Below are 20,921 nucleotides of genomic sequence, written 5' to 3'. Positions count from 1 at the left end.
ACGATTTTCGACACACCTCCTTATGGTCCTAAAATACCTCTAGATTTTCAATTTCAGACAAATCGGATAGAAAATACTGTTTCTAGACGCCTAAGAAGAAAAATCGGGAGATCGGTCTATATGGGGGCTATACTAAAACATGGACCGATACGGACCATTTTCAACACACCTCTTCATGGTCCGAAAATACCTCTAGATTTCCAATTTCAGGCAAATCTGATAAAAACTACGGTTTTTATAGGCCCAAGACCCCAAATCGGGAGGTCGGTTTATATGGGGACTATATCAAAACTTGGACCGATATAGCCCATCTTCGAACTTGACCTGCCTGCAAACAAAAAACTAATCTGTGCCAAATTTCGGGACGATAGCGCCATTATTGAAGGCTGTAGCGTGATTACAACAGACAGACAGACAGACAGACAGACGGACATGCTTATATCGTCTTAGAATTTCTCCCTGATCAAGAATATATATACTTTATATAGTCGGAAATCGATATTTCGATGCGTTACAAACGGAATGACAAACTTATTATACCCCCGTCACCATTTTATGGTGGTGGGTATAAAAATCCTAAACCAATTTTTCACAAAAGGTTACGTCACTGAATATTACCTCATAATTGAAGATTCCAAAATGAAGTCGAATGAAGGGGTTGTTATTCTGCTGATGTTTTCTTTTTTTATAAACGAATTTTCAAAAAACTGCACCCAGAAAAAAGTGCCTTCGAAACTAATGGAAAAAATTTTCATCAATATAGTTTATCCATTTTATTTCCATTAAGGTAAATTTTTGTGAAAAATAATAAAATTTACTCGTTTCAGTAAAAAAATCCTAAACTGTAAGCAGTTAGGAATAGTTCATTAACTAGAATACGGCATGGAATTTTACTCATACTATTTTCTTCGCTGGGTATAAGAATTTACTACTGAAAAAGAAAATTGTATTCACCGATAACAAAGCATTCGTAAAAATAAACAAAAACCGAACTAAAACCAAGTTTCCTCAAAATTAGTAAAATTTCTTATAAAATGATAATTGCGACTTCCTTTATAATAGAAAGTTTTTCATACATACGAACAACACTTGGCATAGAAAAATATTTTAGTTCATTCGTACTAAGAAGTATGCAATCCTTTCAAAACTTAAGGAAACACACTTGTTAGAATATAGGAAATTTTCCTAAATTTCTATTGTCTACCTGTAATCGATACCTGTCATCGTAGGTTAGGTTAAGGTTAGGTTAAAGTGGCAGCCCGATTAAGATTCAGGCTCACTTAGACTATTCAGTCCATTGTGATACCACATTAACTAAAAGTACCTATTACATATGGGCACTTCTAGTTTTAACCGCTGAACCTTCCTGATTATTTTTCTTTGTTGAACCAACCAGATTGTTCCAAAAACATTAGCAGACTGCTTAAGTTAACGTTTTCCAGATCCGCCAGTAATCTGAAGCTATATGCTCCTAAAAGTTGCTTGCGCTTTACACAAAATGCAGGACACTCACACAAGAGGTGTTTAATTGATTCTTTTTCCTCCGCATCATGACAGCTCATACAATAGTCATTATACTTCGCGCCAATAGTTTTTGCAAAATCGCCTATCAGGCAGCGACCCGTTATAGCAGATATCAGGAGTGATATCTGACGTCTCGAGAACATTAGCATATCTAGTGTGCGGTTTAAGTTGAAATGGGGCCATATTTGCTTGGTGTCGTTACAACCCTTGCAATTCTCCCATCGAACATTTGCCATCCTAACAGCCTTCTCACGCAGCATGAGCTTGCAGGTAGCTAGGGGCATACCAACAAATTCCAGTTCCCCTGGAATATGTAAGGTAGTCCCTAGCCTTGCCAACTCATCCGCTTCGCAGTTCCCCGGTATGTTCCTATGGCCAGGCACCCATATTAGGTGAATATTGTACTGCTCAGCCATCTCATTGAGAGATTTGCGGCAGTCGATGGCCGTTTTCGAGTTGAGGAACACAGAGTCCAAGGATTTTATTGCAGGTTGACTGTCTGAGTATATATTAATGCCAATATTTGTTGGAACATTACTTCTCAGCCACTTCGCCACCTCTCTTATTGCTAATATTTCTGCCTGAAAAACACTACAGTGATTAGGTAATCTTTTCGCTATTCGAATTTCCAGATCTTTAGAATATACTCCGAACCCCACTTGTCCATTCAATTTGGAGCCATCAGTATAGAAATCTATATATCCTTTATTCCCCGGGGTCTGTGTACACCACGCCTCACTGTTGGGAATTAGAGTTTCAAACTTTTTGTCGAAAAGTGGTTTTGCCAGGGTATAATCCACTACGTTAGGCACATCTGGCATTATTTTGAGGACCGAACTATGACCGTACATTTTTTCCGACCACAGCGATAGCTCGCGCAACCGCACAGCCGTTGTTGCAGCTGACTGTTTGGCCAAAATGTCTAAAGGCAATAGATGTAGCATGACATTAAGGGAGTCTGTTCCTGTCTTACTAAATGCGCCTGAGATACATAAGCTCGCCATACGCTGAACTTTATCTAAACAAGTCGGTTTCTGAAGTGCCGGCCACCAGACTACAACACCATATAGCATTATAGGTCTAACTACTGCAGTGTATAGCCAATGCACAATTTTTGGTTTTAGTCCCCACTTTTTCCCTATTGCCTTTTTGCACGAGTACAAAGCTACCGTGGCTTTTCTCGCCCTCTCTTCAATATTAAGCCTAAAATTCAGCTTCCTGTCCAAAATAACGCCAAGTATTTTGCACACTCACCAAAGGGAATTTGAGTACCCCCTAAGGAAATGGGCCTAACCGTGGGAGTTTTACGATCTTTGCAGTACATGACTAGTTCTGTCTTTGCTGGATTTACACCAAGACCATTATCTTTCGCCCATTTCTCAGTCATCCGGAGAGCTCTCTGTATAATATCTCTGATTGTGGATGGGAATTTTCCCCTGACTGCTAGCGCCACATCATCTGCGTATGCCACCACTTTTATCCTTTCTTTTTCTAGGGAAACCAGAAGGTTGTTTATAGCAACATTCCAAAGAAGAGGTGATAGAACTCCTCCTTGGGGAGTGCCTCTGTTCACATACCTTTGTATGTTTGCTTGCCCTAGTGTGGCTGAAATACGTCTCTTTATTAGAAGTTCGTCTAACAGCCTAAGTATACCTGGATCAACATTCAGAGTTGTCAGTCCATTTAATATCGAGCTCGGATGGACATTATTGAACGCCCCTTCGATGTCTAGAAACGCCACGATTGTGTATTCTTTGACAGATAGTGAGCTTTCAATAAAGCTGACTAGTTCATGCAATGCGGTCTCAGTAGACCTGCCCTTCGAGTATGCATGCTGTCGTTTCGAGAGCAAACTTGAATCCACGCTAGTTCTAAGATACATGTCTATCATCCTCTCCAGGGTCTTAAGTAGGAATGAGGATAAGCTGATTGGTCGGAAATCCTTCGCACTCGAGTGAGAGGCTTTTCCTGCTTTAGGTATGAAGACGACTTTTGTTTCCCTCCACTTTTCTGGAATATATGCTAAGTTTACACATCGTTTATATATCACCGTCAACCAGGGGATAACTCTTTCAGCCACTGCCTGTAACTCCGCCGGAGTAATTCCATCAGGTCCGGGGGATTTGAATGGTCCAAAGCTATTTAAAGCCCATTTTATTCTAGATTCCGACACAATTTCCTCGATAGGAAATGATCGCTGAGCCTCTGTTACACCGCCGGAACATGGTTCAACCGTCTGATTTCCAGGGAAGTGTGTGTCCAAAAGTACCTCCAACGTCTCCTCACTGGACGTTGTCCAATTTCCCTCCGATGTTTTAATGAAACCCGGAGCGGTGTTAGTGGATGCTAGTACCTTCCGTAGTCTGGAAGCCTCTGACGTATTCTCAATACTGCTACAGTAATCATCCCAAGAGTTTTGTTGAGACCTTCTCAGTTCTCGTTTATATTCTCTCAGATTCATCTTGTAAGTGTCCCAATCCTCCGGAGCTCTTGTGGACTTTGCTTTGTTAAAGAGCTTCCTGCAGGATTTCCTCATATTACTTAACTCCGTAGTCCACCATGGCGGCCGATTTTTTCCCCTTGGCTTTCCTCTAGGGCAAGCAGCTTTCAGTGAAATGTTGAAGGCCTTAGTAATCCGCTCCACTGCGTGTTCGATATCTTGCACAGTGCCCATATTTGTCTCCGGCATTTCCGGTATCATCGAATTGAACGATTCCCTATACCTATTCCAATCAGCTTTCCTAACATTTGGCGGAAATATGGTCTTTGAAGTACGAACAGCCAATCTGAAACTGATGTAGCGATGATCTGAGAAGCTATGTTCCCTCAAAACTTGCCACTCAGATATCTTATCATTCAGTTCCGGAGAGGTCAACGTTACGTCCAAAACCTCTTGTCTGTTCCTGGTGACGAAGGTTGGTGCATCTCCCTTATTGCAAACTACCAGGTTAGTACGCAAAATAAACTCTATTAGCGACTCTCCCCTTGCATTAGTATCACTACTTCCCCAAATACTATGATGTGCATTTGCATCGCATCCCATAATGAGTTTTGTCTTTGTTTTTAGTGACTCCTCAACTAAGGTCTTAACGGCACAGGGTGGCATCTACCTATCATGTCCCATGTAGACCGAAGATACCCAATATTTGCATGTGGATATCTCTAGACTGGCTACGACAGTGTCTGCATTGCTCAATGAAGGAAGCAGAAACAAGTTTAGTTCGTTTTTAGCAATTATACATGCTCGATTTATATCGGTACCGGTATTATGCAAAAGTTTGAAACCCGGAGTGCTTAATTCACAGATCTTGTTCTTATATATGTGTGGTTCTTGAATAAGAACTATATCTATGTCTCCTTTCATCAGGAGAACTTTTAAGGCAGCACAAGCGGCCTTACAATGGTGAAGATTTATCTGGAGGAACCGTAGAACCATCCAAATTTTCAACCACCGTCCCATCAGCCGCTTCAATTGAGTCATCAAGGGCTTCCTCTTCACAGATCTCGGTGACTCTCGCAACAATCCGCGGTTCAGTTTTGGTGAGGCTTGAGCCTGTAGAAACTTCCCGCATATGATTTTCGCCATAGTCTGCAGGTTTTATGTCTCCTTCGCTAGGAGATTTTTCCACTGCTGACTCTACCGGAGGCTTGTCCGTTTCGGAATCCTTTGGCTGATCGCTTTTGTATACCTTCATATGGATATCATGAAAGCCATAACTTACGCGTCCTTGGGTCTGGGCTAGATGTGGCAGCGACTCTATGTTTAATATAAACACCGCATGTCGTCTTGGTCCATCCACCTCATCCAAACGACCAACCTTCCAATCGGCGGTTGGAAGATCTGGGTTACATTCTTTTAGTCTCTCTAGTATTGACTCAGGATCAGGAGGGTTTGCCGGTATCCATGCATGTGCTCTAGGTTTAGCCGGTATGTCTTTTTTATCGACTAACTCCAAAGCGGCTCCTTCCCAAACTTCACCAATTAGCATCAATGCAGCTTTAAAGCAATCCATAGACCTCTGGTCTGCAAAAGCTATTAACTTATATCGTCCTTGATACCATCCAGCATCTTGCCGTCGAGGACTTGGTCCGGGAAACTTTTTTCGCACCTCTGAGTAGACACCAGACATCGCGTTCTCAATTTCCCCCCATTTTTGCCTTGGAATCATACCGTCCAATGCTCCTTTATTAATAATAGCCATCACAAGGCTGTCTTTTGCAACTGAGGCAAACGATCTTTGATCCCGTTTAGAGGATGGCAGCTCATCCGGTGATCGTTCCCTTTTTCCAGCTTCAAGAATTCCTTGAGCCCATTTTAAGGAATCGCTTTGCTTAGCCGACAACGTGCTTGGGTCGACTGATCCTAATTTCTTTAGGATAAACAAAGCATTTCTTCGTACCTTGAATCTCTTTCGAGAGGGATTGCCTCCTTTTGATGTCGTCACCTTAGAAAAGGTTCGACTTGCCAAAGTGTCACCGCCAGTCGACCCGTCTACAGGTCGACTAATTGGGCCTGACTCTTGGTCGATGCCCAAATTTATAACTTCAGTCGTTACCCGTCCACTGGGCCCTGAAGTTAGCAACCCAGTGGATGGCTTTGAATTTCGCTGCATGGTGGTTTATTATTTCCACCACACGTGAAATTCGTAATAAGTACTTATTACGATGAAATATTCCGCTATTAAAAAAACACGTCCGTTCAGTTCGACGGTTGAAGAACAATTACCTGTCATCGTAATCGATGTGTTTGCGCGTCGGCTGTTTTTTTAGTTGGAATCGCGTTGTTTCGGAGAGATTGTTAAAAAATAATATGGTAAAATAATATAATAAATAACAAATAAAATATATAAAATATTTGTTATTTTAAATTAGTGAGAAAAATTTTCGTTTTTTTAAATAAATCTATCAATGTTCGTGATAGTGTATAAAGAAAGAAAACACCAGCAGAATAACAACCCTTTCATTTGTCTTCATTTTGGAATCTTCAATTATCAGGTAATATTCAGTGACGCTAACCTTTTGCAACAAAAATGTTTTATGATTTTTTATATTTGTAGGTATTGAAATTGTAAAAGGAGGACAAAATCGTTAGGCAGCAACTTATTAAAAGTGAAAAGTACAAGAAGAAGAAAAAGTGCGTTTTACAGTTGATAATATCACACGGAAATTGGAAATAGTGGAATAATAAACTAATATTTCAAAGAGATTCGATGCTGTTGATTCTTAATAAATATATTCAATATATTAATAAAACATGTCTTTTATTGAAGATAAAATTGCTTATAGAAATAAATACAATTGTATTTAAAAACGAAGGTAAGCAGTTCTAATTATGAAGTAAAAGTTTTACCACAAATGTGTAAGATTTGTCGAAATGAATGAAAAAATTTCAATAAAATCATTCCATATATGAATTCAAATTAGTTAAATTTTTTCATTCTGTAGTATAGTGGTATATAAATATAGGAAAATGTTAACTAATATATGGAATGCATTATTCCTAATTTCTACGAAAATCACATCGTTCAAACAAATAAAAATGTCTTTGGCGCTATACGAAGTTCCAATTTCTTCACAATGAGTTCATTTTAACTTAAAGAAGGGGTCACTTTTTCTGGGTGTGACATTTTTCTCACTAATTTAAAATAACAAATATTTTATATATTTTATTTGTTTTTTATTATATTATTTTACAATATTAGTTTTTAACAATCTCTCCGTATACGATAACAACGCAATTCCAACTAAAAAACAACCCACGCGCAAACACATCGATTACATCGATCACAGGTATCGATTACAGGTAGATAAAAGAAATGTAGGAAATTTTCCTATATTCTAACAAGTGTGTTTCCTTAAGTTTTGAAAGGATTGAATACTTCTTAGTACGAATGAACTAAAATATTTTTCTATGCCAAGTGTTATTCGTATGTATGATAAGCTTTCTACACACGGATGAAAAAGACTGTTTTTCATATGTTTGGCTATAAACATTATATGTTTGGAACACAAATTTTTAAACACAATATTTTTGAGTGCAAGCATATAATGTTCATAAACTAGCATAACATGTTTGGGACATATATGTTAATATGTTAGAACATATTATGTTTGGGACATAAAATGTTTGTAAATATAATATGCTTGGATGCAGACATATATTAATTTAGAAATAGCCTATAAACATATATGTGTTTAGTAGCTTGGAGCGCTATTTAACAGGGAGCGATATTGAATTAAGTTGGTGGTTGTTGCTTGTTATTACAAAATTAACATTTTATTTTTCCTTGGGCAATTGATCAGCTACTTCTTTGATCCTTACAAACTGTGTGGTCCGCTGTTCGAATCCCCGTCCGGCAAAAGGTAAAATTAAAATAAAAAAATCATACAATTGAATAATTTCTTCTACAATGTTTGTATTACAGAAAAAGGTGCTAAGAACTAAAAAATCTCGTGGAAGTGAGAAAGATGTGGGGGAATATACAATTGGGCAGAAACAAAATTTTGAGCGTTCAGGTCGAAAACCTATGTTGTTAGCACCTATATTACCTGTTTATTTTCATAATTCATTATGATTGTAAATAAATAAATAAAATTTTGAGCACAATATTGTTTGGGAGAATTTTTTTTAAGCATATAATATTTTTGGGTGCAAAATGCTTCCAAACATATTATATTTTCACATAATAACATATTGTTTTTTGGAAGACAACATTATTGAATTTGGATGCAAAAATACAAAATGTTTGGAACTTAGACTACCCAAACATATATTGTTTAGACCAATATGCTTTCAAACATATTATATATTGGAAGAGATCAAACATATAAATGTTTGGGCAATACCCAAAAATGTATATGCTTGAAGCAAAATATGTTTGGGAGTATATGTTACAGAAGCGATTTTTTGTGAGCGTGCAATAAGGGAAGTCAGAAATATCATTTTATAAGAAATCTTACTAAATTTGAGGAAACTTGGTTTTAGTTCGGTTTTTGTTTATTTTTAACGAATGCTTTGTTATCAGTGAATAAAATTTTCTTTTTCAGTAGTAAATTCTTATACCCAGCGAAGAAAACAGTATTAGTAAAATGCCATGCCTTATTCTAGTTAATGAACTATTCCTAACTGCTTTCAGTTTAGGATTTTTTCTACTGAATCAAGTAAATTTTATTATTTCACACAAAAATTTAACTGAATGGAAATAAAATTGATGAACATTTTTTCCTTTAGTTTCGAAGATACTTTTTTCTGGGTGTACATTTTTTTTGTTGAAAGACGTATCCTACTTTTGAAGGCTTTTAGCTTTTTTTCTTCAAAAAAACTTACTATAATGGCAAAACGACTTCGTTGAACAGTTTACTGACTTTTGGACAAGGAAAATGTGTTACCATTTTTACACTGTTAAACTATAAAGCCATTTGGTAAAACGTCTACAAAATTATTTTGAGTGGCTGTGCATTAAATTTATAATGTGACGTAGACTATGAGTATTATTTATTTATTTTGGAAACATGAAAACGATTGAATTATGACGTAATAAATATTTACTTAAATTATACAGATTTGTTTACATTAAATGTTAAAAATAAAAACTGTGCTTTTTACCGTTAACAACCTAAATAATCAGTATTGCATTTTTTTTTTTTTTGGAAATTACATTCATACTTACACGATATTAATTAAAATTCCAATGCCTGAAATAACCATCATGGTGTCTGCATCCAAATCGTAGTCATTGGCATAGACACGTTGTATGGCTACCAGCACCAGAGTTGCGGTTAGAATCCAAATGCCAAGTATGGATGCTAATGCGCCCATAACCTCTGCAAAGATAAATAAAAATAATTTGGAATTCAACATAGAAATTTTCGAAATTGCTGCTTACTTTAAATATAATTCTAAAACATAAATGCCATCATCCATATATCAATGTTATATGTAAAAGTGTATTAGGGTGGAATAATATTGAATTTTTAATAATATCTTATCTTAGATCGAAAGATTCGGTCCATTAACTACCGGTTTTGATATTGATTATGAGCCAACGACATAAAATCAAGGATACTTCATCCTCAACCTAAGTCTTTTTGTATATTTGAAACTTGTTATATTTAATCTAAAGAATCAAGTTCAAAATCAATTTTTTTAAACCAGACACATTCGTAAATTTTGATTTAAATTTTGTATTGTAAAATGTGGTTCAATTTACATTTTAGTGCATGATTTCATATTAAAACAAGTAGGACCACGGCATTACCGTTGAGAATTACTAGAAAATGAAACAACACGTGATTCATATTAAAAAAAACCATCGAAATAAATGAATTTATATATTATAAAGGGTGATTCTTTTGAGGTTAGGATTTTCATGCATTAGTATTTGACAGATCACGTGGGATTTCAGACATGGTGTCAAAGAGAAAGATGCTCAGTATGCTTTGACATTTCATCATGAATAGACTTACTAACGAGCCACAACGTCGAATTTTCAGTGAATGGGCCCTAGAAAAGTTGGCAGAAAATCCGCTTTTTTATCGACAAATTTTGTTCAGCGATGAGGCTCATTTCTGGTTGAATGGCTACGTAAATAAGCAAAATTGCCGCATTTGGAGTGAAGAGCAACCAGAAGCCGTTCAAGAACTGCCCATGCATCCCGAAAAATGCACTGTTTGGTGTGGTTTGTACGCTGGTGGAATCATTGGACCGTATTTTTTCAAAGATGCTGTTGGACGCAACGTTACGGTGAATGGCGATCGCTATCGTTCGATGCTAACAAACTTTTTGTTGCCAAAAATGGAAGAACTGAACTTGGTTGACATGTGGTTTCAACAAGATGGCGCTACATGCCACACAGCTCGCGATTCTATGGCCATTTTGAGGGAAAACTTCGGAGAACAATTCATCTCAAGAAATGGACCGGTAAGTTGGCCACCAAGATCATGCGATTTGACGCCTTTAGACTATTTTTTGTGGGGCTACGTCAAGTCTAAAGTCTACAGAAATAAGCCAGCAACTATTCCAGCTTTGGAAGACAACATTTCCGAAGAAATTCGGGCTATTCCGGCCGAAATGCTCGAAAAAGTTGCCCAAAATTGGACTTTCCGAATGGACCACCTAAGACGCAGCCGCGGTCAACATTTAAATGAAATTATCTTCAAAAAGTAAATGTCATGGACCAATCTAACGTTTCAAATAAAGAACCGATGAGATTTTGCAAATTTTATGCGTTTTTTTAAAAAAAAAAAAGTTATCAAGCTCTTAACAAATCACCCTTAATATTTTATGAGTTTTATCTCCAGAAATGTGGAATCACTTTTACCGAATTTCATTTTAATTACCGTACCAAGCAAAAAATATTTCAGCAGTAAGAATTTATTTGCGCTTTTTGGATCACAATAAAGTAGGTGGAGCATTGACCCTGCATGTGTCTGTGGCAATAAAGTAAACGGGTAAACCTAGTTTATGATCATTCGTTTACGTTATTGCAGTATACACAGAAAAACTGTTTTTCTGATGAAATCACGAAGTTAATTGATTCAATTAATTTTTTAACTGAAATATCTTCAATCACGACAATGATAGTATTAATCACAGTTTTAATAGGGCATAAAAAGAATGAATAAAAAGCTATTGATTTCATTGGAAAATGTCAATCAATTTTTTAGTTGATGTTGATCGCCTTAATTTTTTAATTGAGTAACTTTAATTAAGTGAATATTTTCAATTACCTTCTGAAATGACTTACGGCCACTTTCATGTAGCTCCGTTAGGCTTTAACTGCCAGTTAACAGAAAGAAAAATGGAAATATATTTTCTCCGGTTAACTTTAACTGAAAAATTTTCAGCAGTTAAGTTTCTAACTGGCATTTGGAATATATACGCAAAATGACAGATATGTAGATATCACGATTTAGAAGTTCGTTAGCTAACGTAGCACTAACGGAGCTTCATGAAAATGGGGGTTAGTGTTTTAGTTTGTTTAAAAAATTGACTGTGTCAATTAGTATTTGATTCAAAATTGTCCATAATTTTTTAATAATCAAACCATTTTTAATTAAAAATTTAGTTTGATTAAAAAGTTAATTCTTTCATTTATTATTTACTGAAAAAGTTTTCAGTTTCAATCAACTTTTTAATTGGTGATGTTTTCGTGACTTTTCTTTTCAGCGTATATGCTACTAAATCGAGCATCCTTCGTTCATGAACATTGAAAACAAAAATATGAAGAACAATTTTGATACGAGCTTATTTGACATGAAGATTAAGGAATTGGTATTATTAATTTATTGAAAAGAAAATGACATATACCAATATTCACAAGCCTAAGTAGACATATATTTCATTGCTGGCTATTGTAAATTTCCATAGTCTTTAGTGTAAATCTGGCGATATGAGAAGATTCAATTCGGGTCTTATGTGAACTTTAAAATTACAATAAAATTGACAATAGAATGGAATTTGAAAATTGTATATATTCTATTTTTGTTTTGACGCCACAGTAGGACACATACCCACACCCAGCACAAACTAGGTAACCACAACTCATTACAATTTGCATTACCATGAGTAGAACTCTCATTACACATTGCATTACATTGCGATGAGTTATAATGACTAAGGTATAATGTGCTGATTATTCTTAAATGTAATGAAATTGACGGACAATGACTTCATGAAATTGAAAACATTATTGCATAATTAAGTGCATTTACTTTAAAAAATCAGAACCAGTATATAATCTAACAGTAATTCTGAAGATTTTCCAAGTATTTCATAATAATGGTGTTTTAAATGAACGATATTGCTATATTATATGCCCAGCAAAAACTAGGTAACCACATCTCATTACAATTGACATTACCAGGAGTAAAGCTGTCATTACACGTTGCATTACATTGCGGCGAGTTATAATGACTAACTTGTAATGACAAAAAAAAATACTTCTCGGTAATTTTCGAATTGTTATTCTCAAATTTTTAGGCAGTTGTAGTTAACGAATTAATAAAATAGAATAAATGATGGTACCATTAGGTATAATTATTCACATAATCGAGCACTTATATAAAAAATCAAAAAGAATATGTAATGTAACGGTAATTCTGAAAAATTTTCCGTTAAGAATATTTCATAATAATTGTGTTTAATGACATTATCATATTATGTTTGTAATAAATGCTTTCTTATACCTCATTCACATTACACTTCCAAAATGCGCTTAAACTAAATTTCAAATGCCATTTGCCTTATAAAAAAGAGACTTAAAATCCACTTTTAGTAGATTTCAAACTTTATGTGAATTGGCTATTGGATATATTATAACGTAATTCACCAATCCAACTCCCTTAAACAACCTACATTTATTTCTATTTTAAGTGTGAAATTAATTTGCGTGTAATCTTATTTAGATTATTTATTAGATTTTTTGTTTATTTATACAATATTCGTTTCTATTCAAATAGTTCTCCTATTACAGCATCACTCGCCATATTTTGATCCATTGTAATCGGCGATAGAAATCAATATTTTCGAGATTTGGTTGCCTGAGACAATAAGTGGCTATTTTGCCACATTACATATTAGGTGATTATATGCTTTAAATGCACTACTTATTTTATCGCCGATAGTATGCCAGGGGAGAAGTACTTTCCTTCTAGGACATGCGTATGTAAATGTAATCCGAAGCGATGCCAATTAATAAGTGGTTATTAATTTTTAAATAGGCTTACCTACAGGATTACCGGGTAATGAGAGTTTTTGCTGGGTGTTTTTTTTTAGTTTAATCATTAAATCAATTTGCGTTTAATGTTGCATTCTGGCGTACACACAAAAAAATATTTTTGTTTTCAATCACGAAATTATTGATCTAAAAAGATCCATTTGGAAAGATTTTAAACAGGATTCATTGGATGTGAAAAAGTTTGCATTTGGCTTGAAATGGCTTTAATTGGAAATGTAACACTTTAACTTTAAAAATTGAAAATGTAAAATTATCTTTGCTGGGAGAAATTAACAATTATAGCAACCATTTACAGTGTACAATAAGTTTTTCACATCTAATATATAAATTTTTAAATAAACATTGAACGTGCCGTGCCCATTGTTCACATGGAAACAGGATGGTTGAAATTTATTTATGTGTCTAAAATAAATAACAAACAAAATTAACATACCGATCCCTTCGCCCCTTAAAAATTATTGTGAAATTGGTTTTAGTTGTATAGTCAAGATGAGATTCGTTTACTATTATATAGTCTAACATACTAATGTGAGCAAAGCGTAATGCAAATTTACTTGCAAAATGAAATCTCTATCGGTTGTAAATCAATTTCAACCACTTGAATGTAATCCCCTCCCAATAAAATGCACATAACATACATATGATAAAGTTTATTCCAATCCTCGAAACACTCTAAATAGTCCTTTGTCTGTATAGTCTTCTTCTATTTATTAATATCACCTCAATCGACTTGAAACGTGTAGTGTCTTGAGATTATGGGATTAGCCAGGCCAATACGCAAACAAAAAATAATTCATAATAATATGTCATTCTATTTCACTATTTCAGATTTCATTTGACAAAATAATACACTTTACAATTTTTTTTTTAATTTACAGGTTTTTATACCCACCACTATAGAATGGTGATGGCGGTACGTCATACCGTTTGTAACACACCGACTTCCGACTATATAAAGTTTCTATATTGTTAATCAGGGAAAATTCTAAGTCGATATAGCCATGTCTGTCTGTCTGTTGCAATCACGCTACAGCCTTCAATAATGGCGCTATCGCCTTAAAATTTGGTACAGGTTCATTTTTAGTTTTCAGACAGGTCAAGTTTGAAGATGGAATATATCGTTCCAGTTTTCATAAAGTCCCCATATAATCCGACCTCCCGATTTGGGGTCTTGCGAGACCATAGTTTTTTCCTGAAATTGGAAAGCTAGAGGTATTTTAGGACCAAACACAGCTGAGCCGAATATGCACCCAGAGAAGGACTATGATTACCTCAAACATGTTTTAAGAGCAAAATGTTATTTTTGGGTGGTGACCATGTAACATGTTTGTACTATAATTGAGGGGATGAACAGTAAAAACTCTAGATCTCATTCGTGTAATGGGGGGGTAAAAATCTGCAGAATCCAGATTTCAAATCAAGGCGTAATTTCATCATGATTAAAATTCCTCCAAAACTCAAACAAAAATTTCTCCTATAAATCCAGAGTCTCATATATAAAATCTTTAAATTTAACTTCGGAAGCGTACCATTTGAACCTATCTTGTTGATATAGTATGTAAGTACGAGTATTTATATTTTTGAGTAACCCGCTACGACTAGGACACTATTATATTTGATTCATGCACTCAAAAACAATATTGTGAGCGGATTTCTTGTCCTTAAAATACGAATGCGTTTTTTTTTTGCTTAGCATAGAAGGCACACCCTCAAAAAAAAAATCGCTTCTCTAACATATGTTCCAAACATATTTTGCAGGAAGCACATATATTATTGGATATTGCCGAAACATTATTATGTTTGTTTTATGTGAACATATTATATGTTTGGAAGCATTTTGAGCCCAAAAATATTATATGCTTGGAAGAATTTTCTCCCCAAGAAGATTGTGCTCATTCCCTCACATAATTTTCACTTCCACGAAATTTTTAGATCTTTGCACCTTTTTCTGTAATACATATAATGTTGAAGAAATTATTCAATTTTATAATTTTTTTAAATTTTACCTTTCGCCTGGACGGAGAATCGAACCGGGAACAATGCAATTTGTAAGCCAACACACTACCACTGGGCTACGTAGCTGTTATAGTCACCAATAGACAATTATCGTTATAAGTTACATTTATATAGCATAGTTTGCAGCGCCCACGAGCCCATGTAAACATAACATTATTTAACAGAAATATACATTTGTTGGCCACGTGGAGCAGTGGTTAGCATACGTTCCGATTTCTTTTAACGAACCAAGAAAAAAATTGTGCCCATAATGCCAAAATGATAAACACATGTCCACACATACATAAAATGCTGCTCTCAAGACGAAAAAACACGCTGTTTTTTCTTCAAATGTCTATTCTCTTGGTTCCGAATGTCTATTCCCTTTACTCCGAATACTCATTCTAATATTCAAATTAAATAATAATTAGACTTAAGCATATCAAATTTTTGGCCTTATCATAAAACAGTTTTCCGAAACAACATATAAGCGGTTTTACAGAAATTGCTCTCTTTTCATTCCCTCGCTGTGTTATGTTGATATCTTTCGTCAACCCTCCCGGTTTCCATCTCTATTTCTTTCTCTATACTCTCTCTCTCTCTGTCGCTTTCTGAATAAAATATCACAACATATATATGTTTATTCGAAATTTGTAAATTTATATATGTTGAATGTAAACATATTATTTTTATAAAACATTCATGCCCCAAACATAATATATTCTAACATATTAACATATGTGTCCCAAACATTTAGTGTTAGTTTAGGAACATTACATGTTTGCACTTAAATATATTGTATTTAAAAATTGTGCCCGAAACACATTTTGTTTATATCGGAACATATGAAAAACATATTTTTCTAACAGTGCACATTTCTCCGATATAAAGATGTAAATTATCCATAAATATGTTGTCTTTTTTATTCGACATAAAGCTAAAAAGCATTAAAAATGGGAGATGCTTTGCAACACTTTAGCTTCATGACGATTTTGACTTGAAACATAGCATAATTTCTACTTAAAATCAAGTCTGAAATTGGAAATTCAAGATTTCGTTAAAACGTTTTTAAAGAACTTTCAGAACACATGAAGAAAAAAAAAACAGAAAAAACGAATATATCCAAATTTGTTTCCTAGAATCAAGTACTTAAAACTCAAATGTGTCTTAAATGTATCCTTACTTCAATTCTCCAATTCTTTAATTCGGAATCAATACCAAAATCATAAGTATAAAAACAAAATCTTTGGAATCGGGCATGTTTTTTCCGTGTGGTGGGGGGTTATTTAAGATGCGGCCGGCCGAATTGATGGCCGTATATACTTGTTAGTTGTACTATTTATTGCTTACGGTATAGTCACACTGGGCATATATTTGCCAGAAATAAAAAAAATAATTCGCCTCCACAGTCAAATCAGCGAACATTTTTAGCACATATTGAATATAAAACCTCGTGGTAGGATTATTTTCAAAAACCGATATCCAAATAGTTCCCGGAAAATAGTTTGACAATCATTTTGGTCAAATATTTTACTAGTGTGACCATACCTTTAGATAGTGTAAAACGAATGGATCTTATGTATCACCTTAAAACAACTTCTTGTGAAGTGTAAAGTAGACGCATTCTTGGTAGTAATGACTTGGGAAGAACTTTCAAATTTGTATACTCGGAGATTAATCATTTTGTTTTTTTTGTTATAAAGCCGGTACTATATTCACTTTTCGCGGTTATTTTATTAAAATGATTAATTTCAAAGCAGATCATTTTACTCATTTCATGCGTACGCTTTTTTCATCCAGTTTTTTCGTCAAGTTTTTGTAATCATTTAAAAAATAAAATTATTTCAACTCCGAACTCCATAGTATTGACCTTTTTGTAGAAGACGTGCATTTAGCAAATACCGCAATTTCGTTCGACGTTTTATAATTCCGGCGGCGACCGCCTCTTTGCAGGATATATTCTGTGTGTCGCATCTGATCTGTGTATCAGGAAACACAGATATGTGCAATATTTTCTCTTGTCTATGGTAAGACATTTACTAAAATCCACTTAAAATTAAGTAATGGGTAATGGCTCCATTCAAGTGGTGTTCACATCAATGGGTTAGTAGGTATGAGATTGCTTGTTAGTTGGATTGAGAGACTATACATACCCACACGTTTATATCCAAATGACATTTTTGCATCCGGCGGTCTACTGCCCAAACAGATGGCTACCAGACCAATAACGAAACTAATGCAATCTGATGCTAAATGTGCGGCATCCGTCATAATGGCTAAGCTTCCGGCTATGTAGCCACCCAGGAATTCAACAATCTTCATGGAGTAGTAGCAGGAACAGCAGCCAGGTACCCGACATTCATGTTAGGAGAGAAAAAAACAAAAACAAAATGAAAAGAGGTAACAACCGAACCGAAAACATTGAAAAAGAAAATGTTGTTGAGAACGAAAACAATAAACATGAGTGGATCTATGAACATCTAATGGCTATGAATGCATGTTGGTACCGGAATGTCGGAATATAGATGGTGGTGGAGGTGATGGTTGTGGGTAACGTTATCAACATTCTTGTTTAGCCCCTAAAACTCTACAAATGGAACAGTGAAGCAATATAAGGTGGAGTTTGAAAAATTTGTTTACTTTATTTACTTGTTGGAAAGTTTTCACAAACGGCACTTGAGATCGATTTCTTGATTCTTTTAGGTTTTGGCATACAAATGCTTGTGATTCATTTTCTTCAACAGGTCTATCTGTAATTTTATAATTTACTATAGTTTCTCTATGGGATTCAGATCGGGACTACAAAATTATCAATCAAGCACATTTATGGAATTATACTGGAAATATTGCTCAATGTAACGGGAAGTGTGCTGTCCTACTGAAATATGCTCGCGAAATTTAACTAACGAATTGCCTGACTCACTTCATTTAGTGTTGCATTGTTGTTTCAAATTTATCTTAATGAGAGCTTTACTCATAGTGTCGGTACAATTGTGGCAGATACGTTAGGATAGCTATACAATGTGGCTGATATGTATTGTCACCAACTTCAAGTTGTTTTCAATTTCTGATTGTTGAGAGATGTATTACAGTGGCAGTTCATTTTATTGTTTAGAAACTTATATTTATTAGCATTTTTATGTACTGCTTGGTGGTGTGATTGCTTTATATTTGACTGGAAAAACTCAAGTTAGAGCCCTCGGGCAGTTATATGTGAATAAATATTTTTATACCCTCCATCATAGGATGGGGGTATATTAACTTTGTCATTCCGTTTGTAACACATCGAAATATTGCTTTAAGACCCCATAAAGTATATATATTCTGGGTCGTGGTGAAATTCTGAGTCGATCTAAGCATGTCCGTCCGTCCGTCCGTCTGTTGAAATCACGCTAACTTCCGAACGAAACAAGCTATCGACTTGAAACTTGGCACAAGTAGTTGTTATCGATGTAGGTCGGATGGTATTGAAAATGGGCCATATCGGTCCACTTTTACGTATAGCCCCCATATAAAGGGACCCTCAGATTTGGCTTGTGGAGCCTCTAACAGAAGCATATTTCATCCGATCCGGCTGAAATTTGGTACATGGTGTTAGTATATGGTCTCTAACAACCATGCAAAAATTGGTCCACATCGGTCCATAATTATATATAGCCCCCATATAAACCGATCCCCCGATTTGGCTTACGGAGCCTCTAAGAGAAGCATATTTCATCCGATCCGGCTGAAATTTGGTACATGGTGTTGGTATATGGTCTCTAACAATCATGCAACAATTGGTCCACATCGGTTCATAATTATATATAGCCCCCATATAAACCGATCCCCAGATTTGGGATCCGGAGCCTCAAAGAGAAGCAAATTTCATCCGATCCGCCTGAAATTTGGTACATGATATTGGTATATGGTCTCTAACAACCATGCAAAAATTGGTCCACATCGGTTCATAATTATATATAGCCCCCATATAATCCGATCCCCAGATTTGGCTTGCGAAGTCTCCAAGAGAAGCAAATTTCATCCAATCCGGTTGTAATTTGGAACATGGTGTTAGTATATGATATTTAACAAGCGTGCCAGAATTGGTCCATATCGGTCCATAATTATATATATCCCCCATATAAAACGTTCTCCAGATTTGACCTCCGGAGCCTCTTGGAGGAGCAAAATTCATCCGATCCGGTTCAAATTAGGAACGTGGTGTTAGTATATGGTCGCTAACAACCATACCAAAATTGGTCCATTCACACAATAATTGGTCCATATCGGTTCATAATCATGGTTGCCACTAGAGCCAAAAATAGTCTACCAAAATTTTATTTCTATAGAAAATTTTGTCAAAATTTTATTTCTATAGAAAATTTTGTCAAAATTTTATTTCTAGAGAAAATTTTGTTAAAATTTTATTCGGTTCATAATAAAATTTTCATCATTGTCAAAATTTTATTTCTATAGAAAATTTTGTTTAAATTTTATTCGGTTCATAATCATGGTTGGCACTCGAGCCAAAAATAATCTACCAAGATTTTATTTCTATAGAAAATTTTGTCAAAAGTTTATTTCTATAGAAAATTTTGTGAACATTTTATTTCTATAGAAGATTTTGTTAAAATTTTATTTCTGTAGAAAATTTTGTCAAAATTTTATGTCTACTTTGTCAAACTGAATTATATACGTATTGCATCGATCTTTTTTGATTTAATATGGACGTATGGACTTACATACAATTTAGAAGGTGGTGTTAGGAGGTTTTAAGATACCTTGCCATCGGCAAGCGTTGCCGCAACTTAAGTAAATCGATTGTGGATGGCAGTGTTTAGAAGAAGTTTCTACGCAATCCATGATGGAGGGTACATAAGCTTCGGGCTGGCCGAACTTACGGCCGTATATACTTGTTTTTCTCGTAACATTGCTCGTTACCGTGATATTGACAGCCTTGCATCGCGTCCAAAAGGTGGACGTAAAAACAGTAACATCACCAGAAATTAACCGAAATGAGAAGGCCAGATTTGATCGAAATCCACGCCGCAGTGTTAGAAAACTTTCTCGTGAGATTAACATATCGCGAGAACTAACCAAAAGAGTTGCTTCGCTTACACGGAAATGGCCAGTTACCGAATTTGCATTTCTCCGATGAGAAGCCAGTCCAAATTGATCAGTTATTGAACAAACGAAATGATCAGATTTACTTGCCAAAGAGGTCAGTTGACATATTTTGCAGGAAGCACATATATATGAACCGATATGAACCAATTTTCGCATGGTAATTAGAGGCCCAAATTTCTACGGGAAATATTGTCGTGAGATTAAAGATTTCTTGTCCTGAAAATACGATTGCGAATTTTGCTTGGTATAAAAGGTGCATTTCTCTGATATATATCAGCAAAATGCGCTTTTCATTGAAAAGTTTATCGACTTTTATATATGTAAATAAAAGTCGATACACTTTTCAATGAAGTCGTTTTGTCCTTATAGTTATGATATTCGATATAAAAATGATTTTATTTTTTTTGTTTTGTTTGACTAAAGTCATCATGGCCTTAAAAATTTTTCAAAATTAATTAAAGTCCTTAAATTTGTTGACTTTTTGTAGTTTAACTACTAAGAAAAATCTAGGAGATGTATTTCAACACTATACTAAAGAGATTTATCGTTGACATG

At 35.0% G+C, this 20,921-nt stretch overlaps 1 protein-coding gene across 9 annotated transcripts in view; it reads right to left on the bottom strand.

Moving 5' to 3' along the window:
* Positions 1 to 20,921, bottom strand: part of ZnT41F (Zinc transporter 41F) — an 89,454-nt gene that overhangs the window by 25,434 nt on the left and 43,099 nt on the right. For all 9 annotated transcript variants that reach the window (XM_075310240.1, XM_075310242.1, XM_075310237.1 and 6 more), the window contains 2 exons: positions 17,411 to 17,573; positions 9,195 to 9,348 (listed from right to left, as the gene is read on the bottom strand). In XM_075310240.1, coding sequence (XP_075166355.1) covers positions 9,195 to 9,348; positions 17,411 to 17,573 — 317 coding nt within the window. The remainder of the gene's footprint in view (positions 1 to 9,194; positions 9,349 to 17,410; positions 17,574 to 20,921) is intronic.

This window comes from Haematobia irritans, chromosome 5, assembly GCF_050003625.1.
Source record: "Haematobia irritans isolate KBUSLIRL chromosome 5, ASM5000362v1, whole genome shotgun sequence".
Taxonomy (NCBI): domain Eukaryota; kingdom Metazoa; phylum Arthropoda; class Insecta; order Diptera; family Muscidae; genus Haematobia; species Haematobia irritans.
Note: the sequence above shows the minus strand (reverse complement) of the source record. Positions and strands in the feature narration are given on the sequence as shown.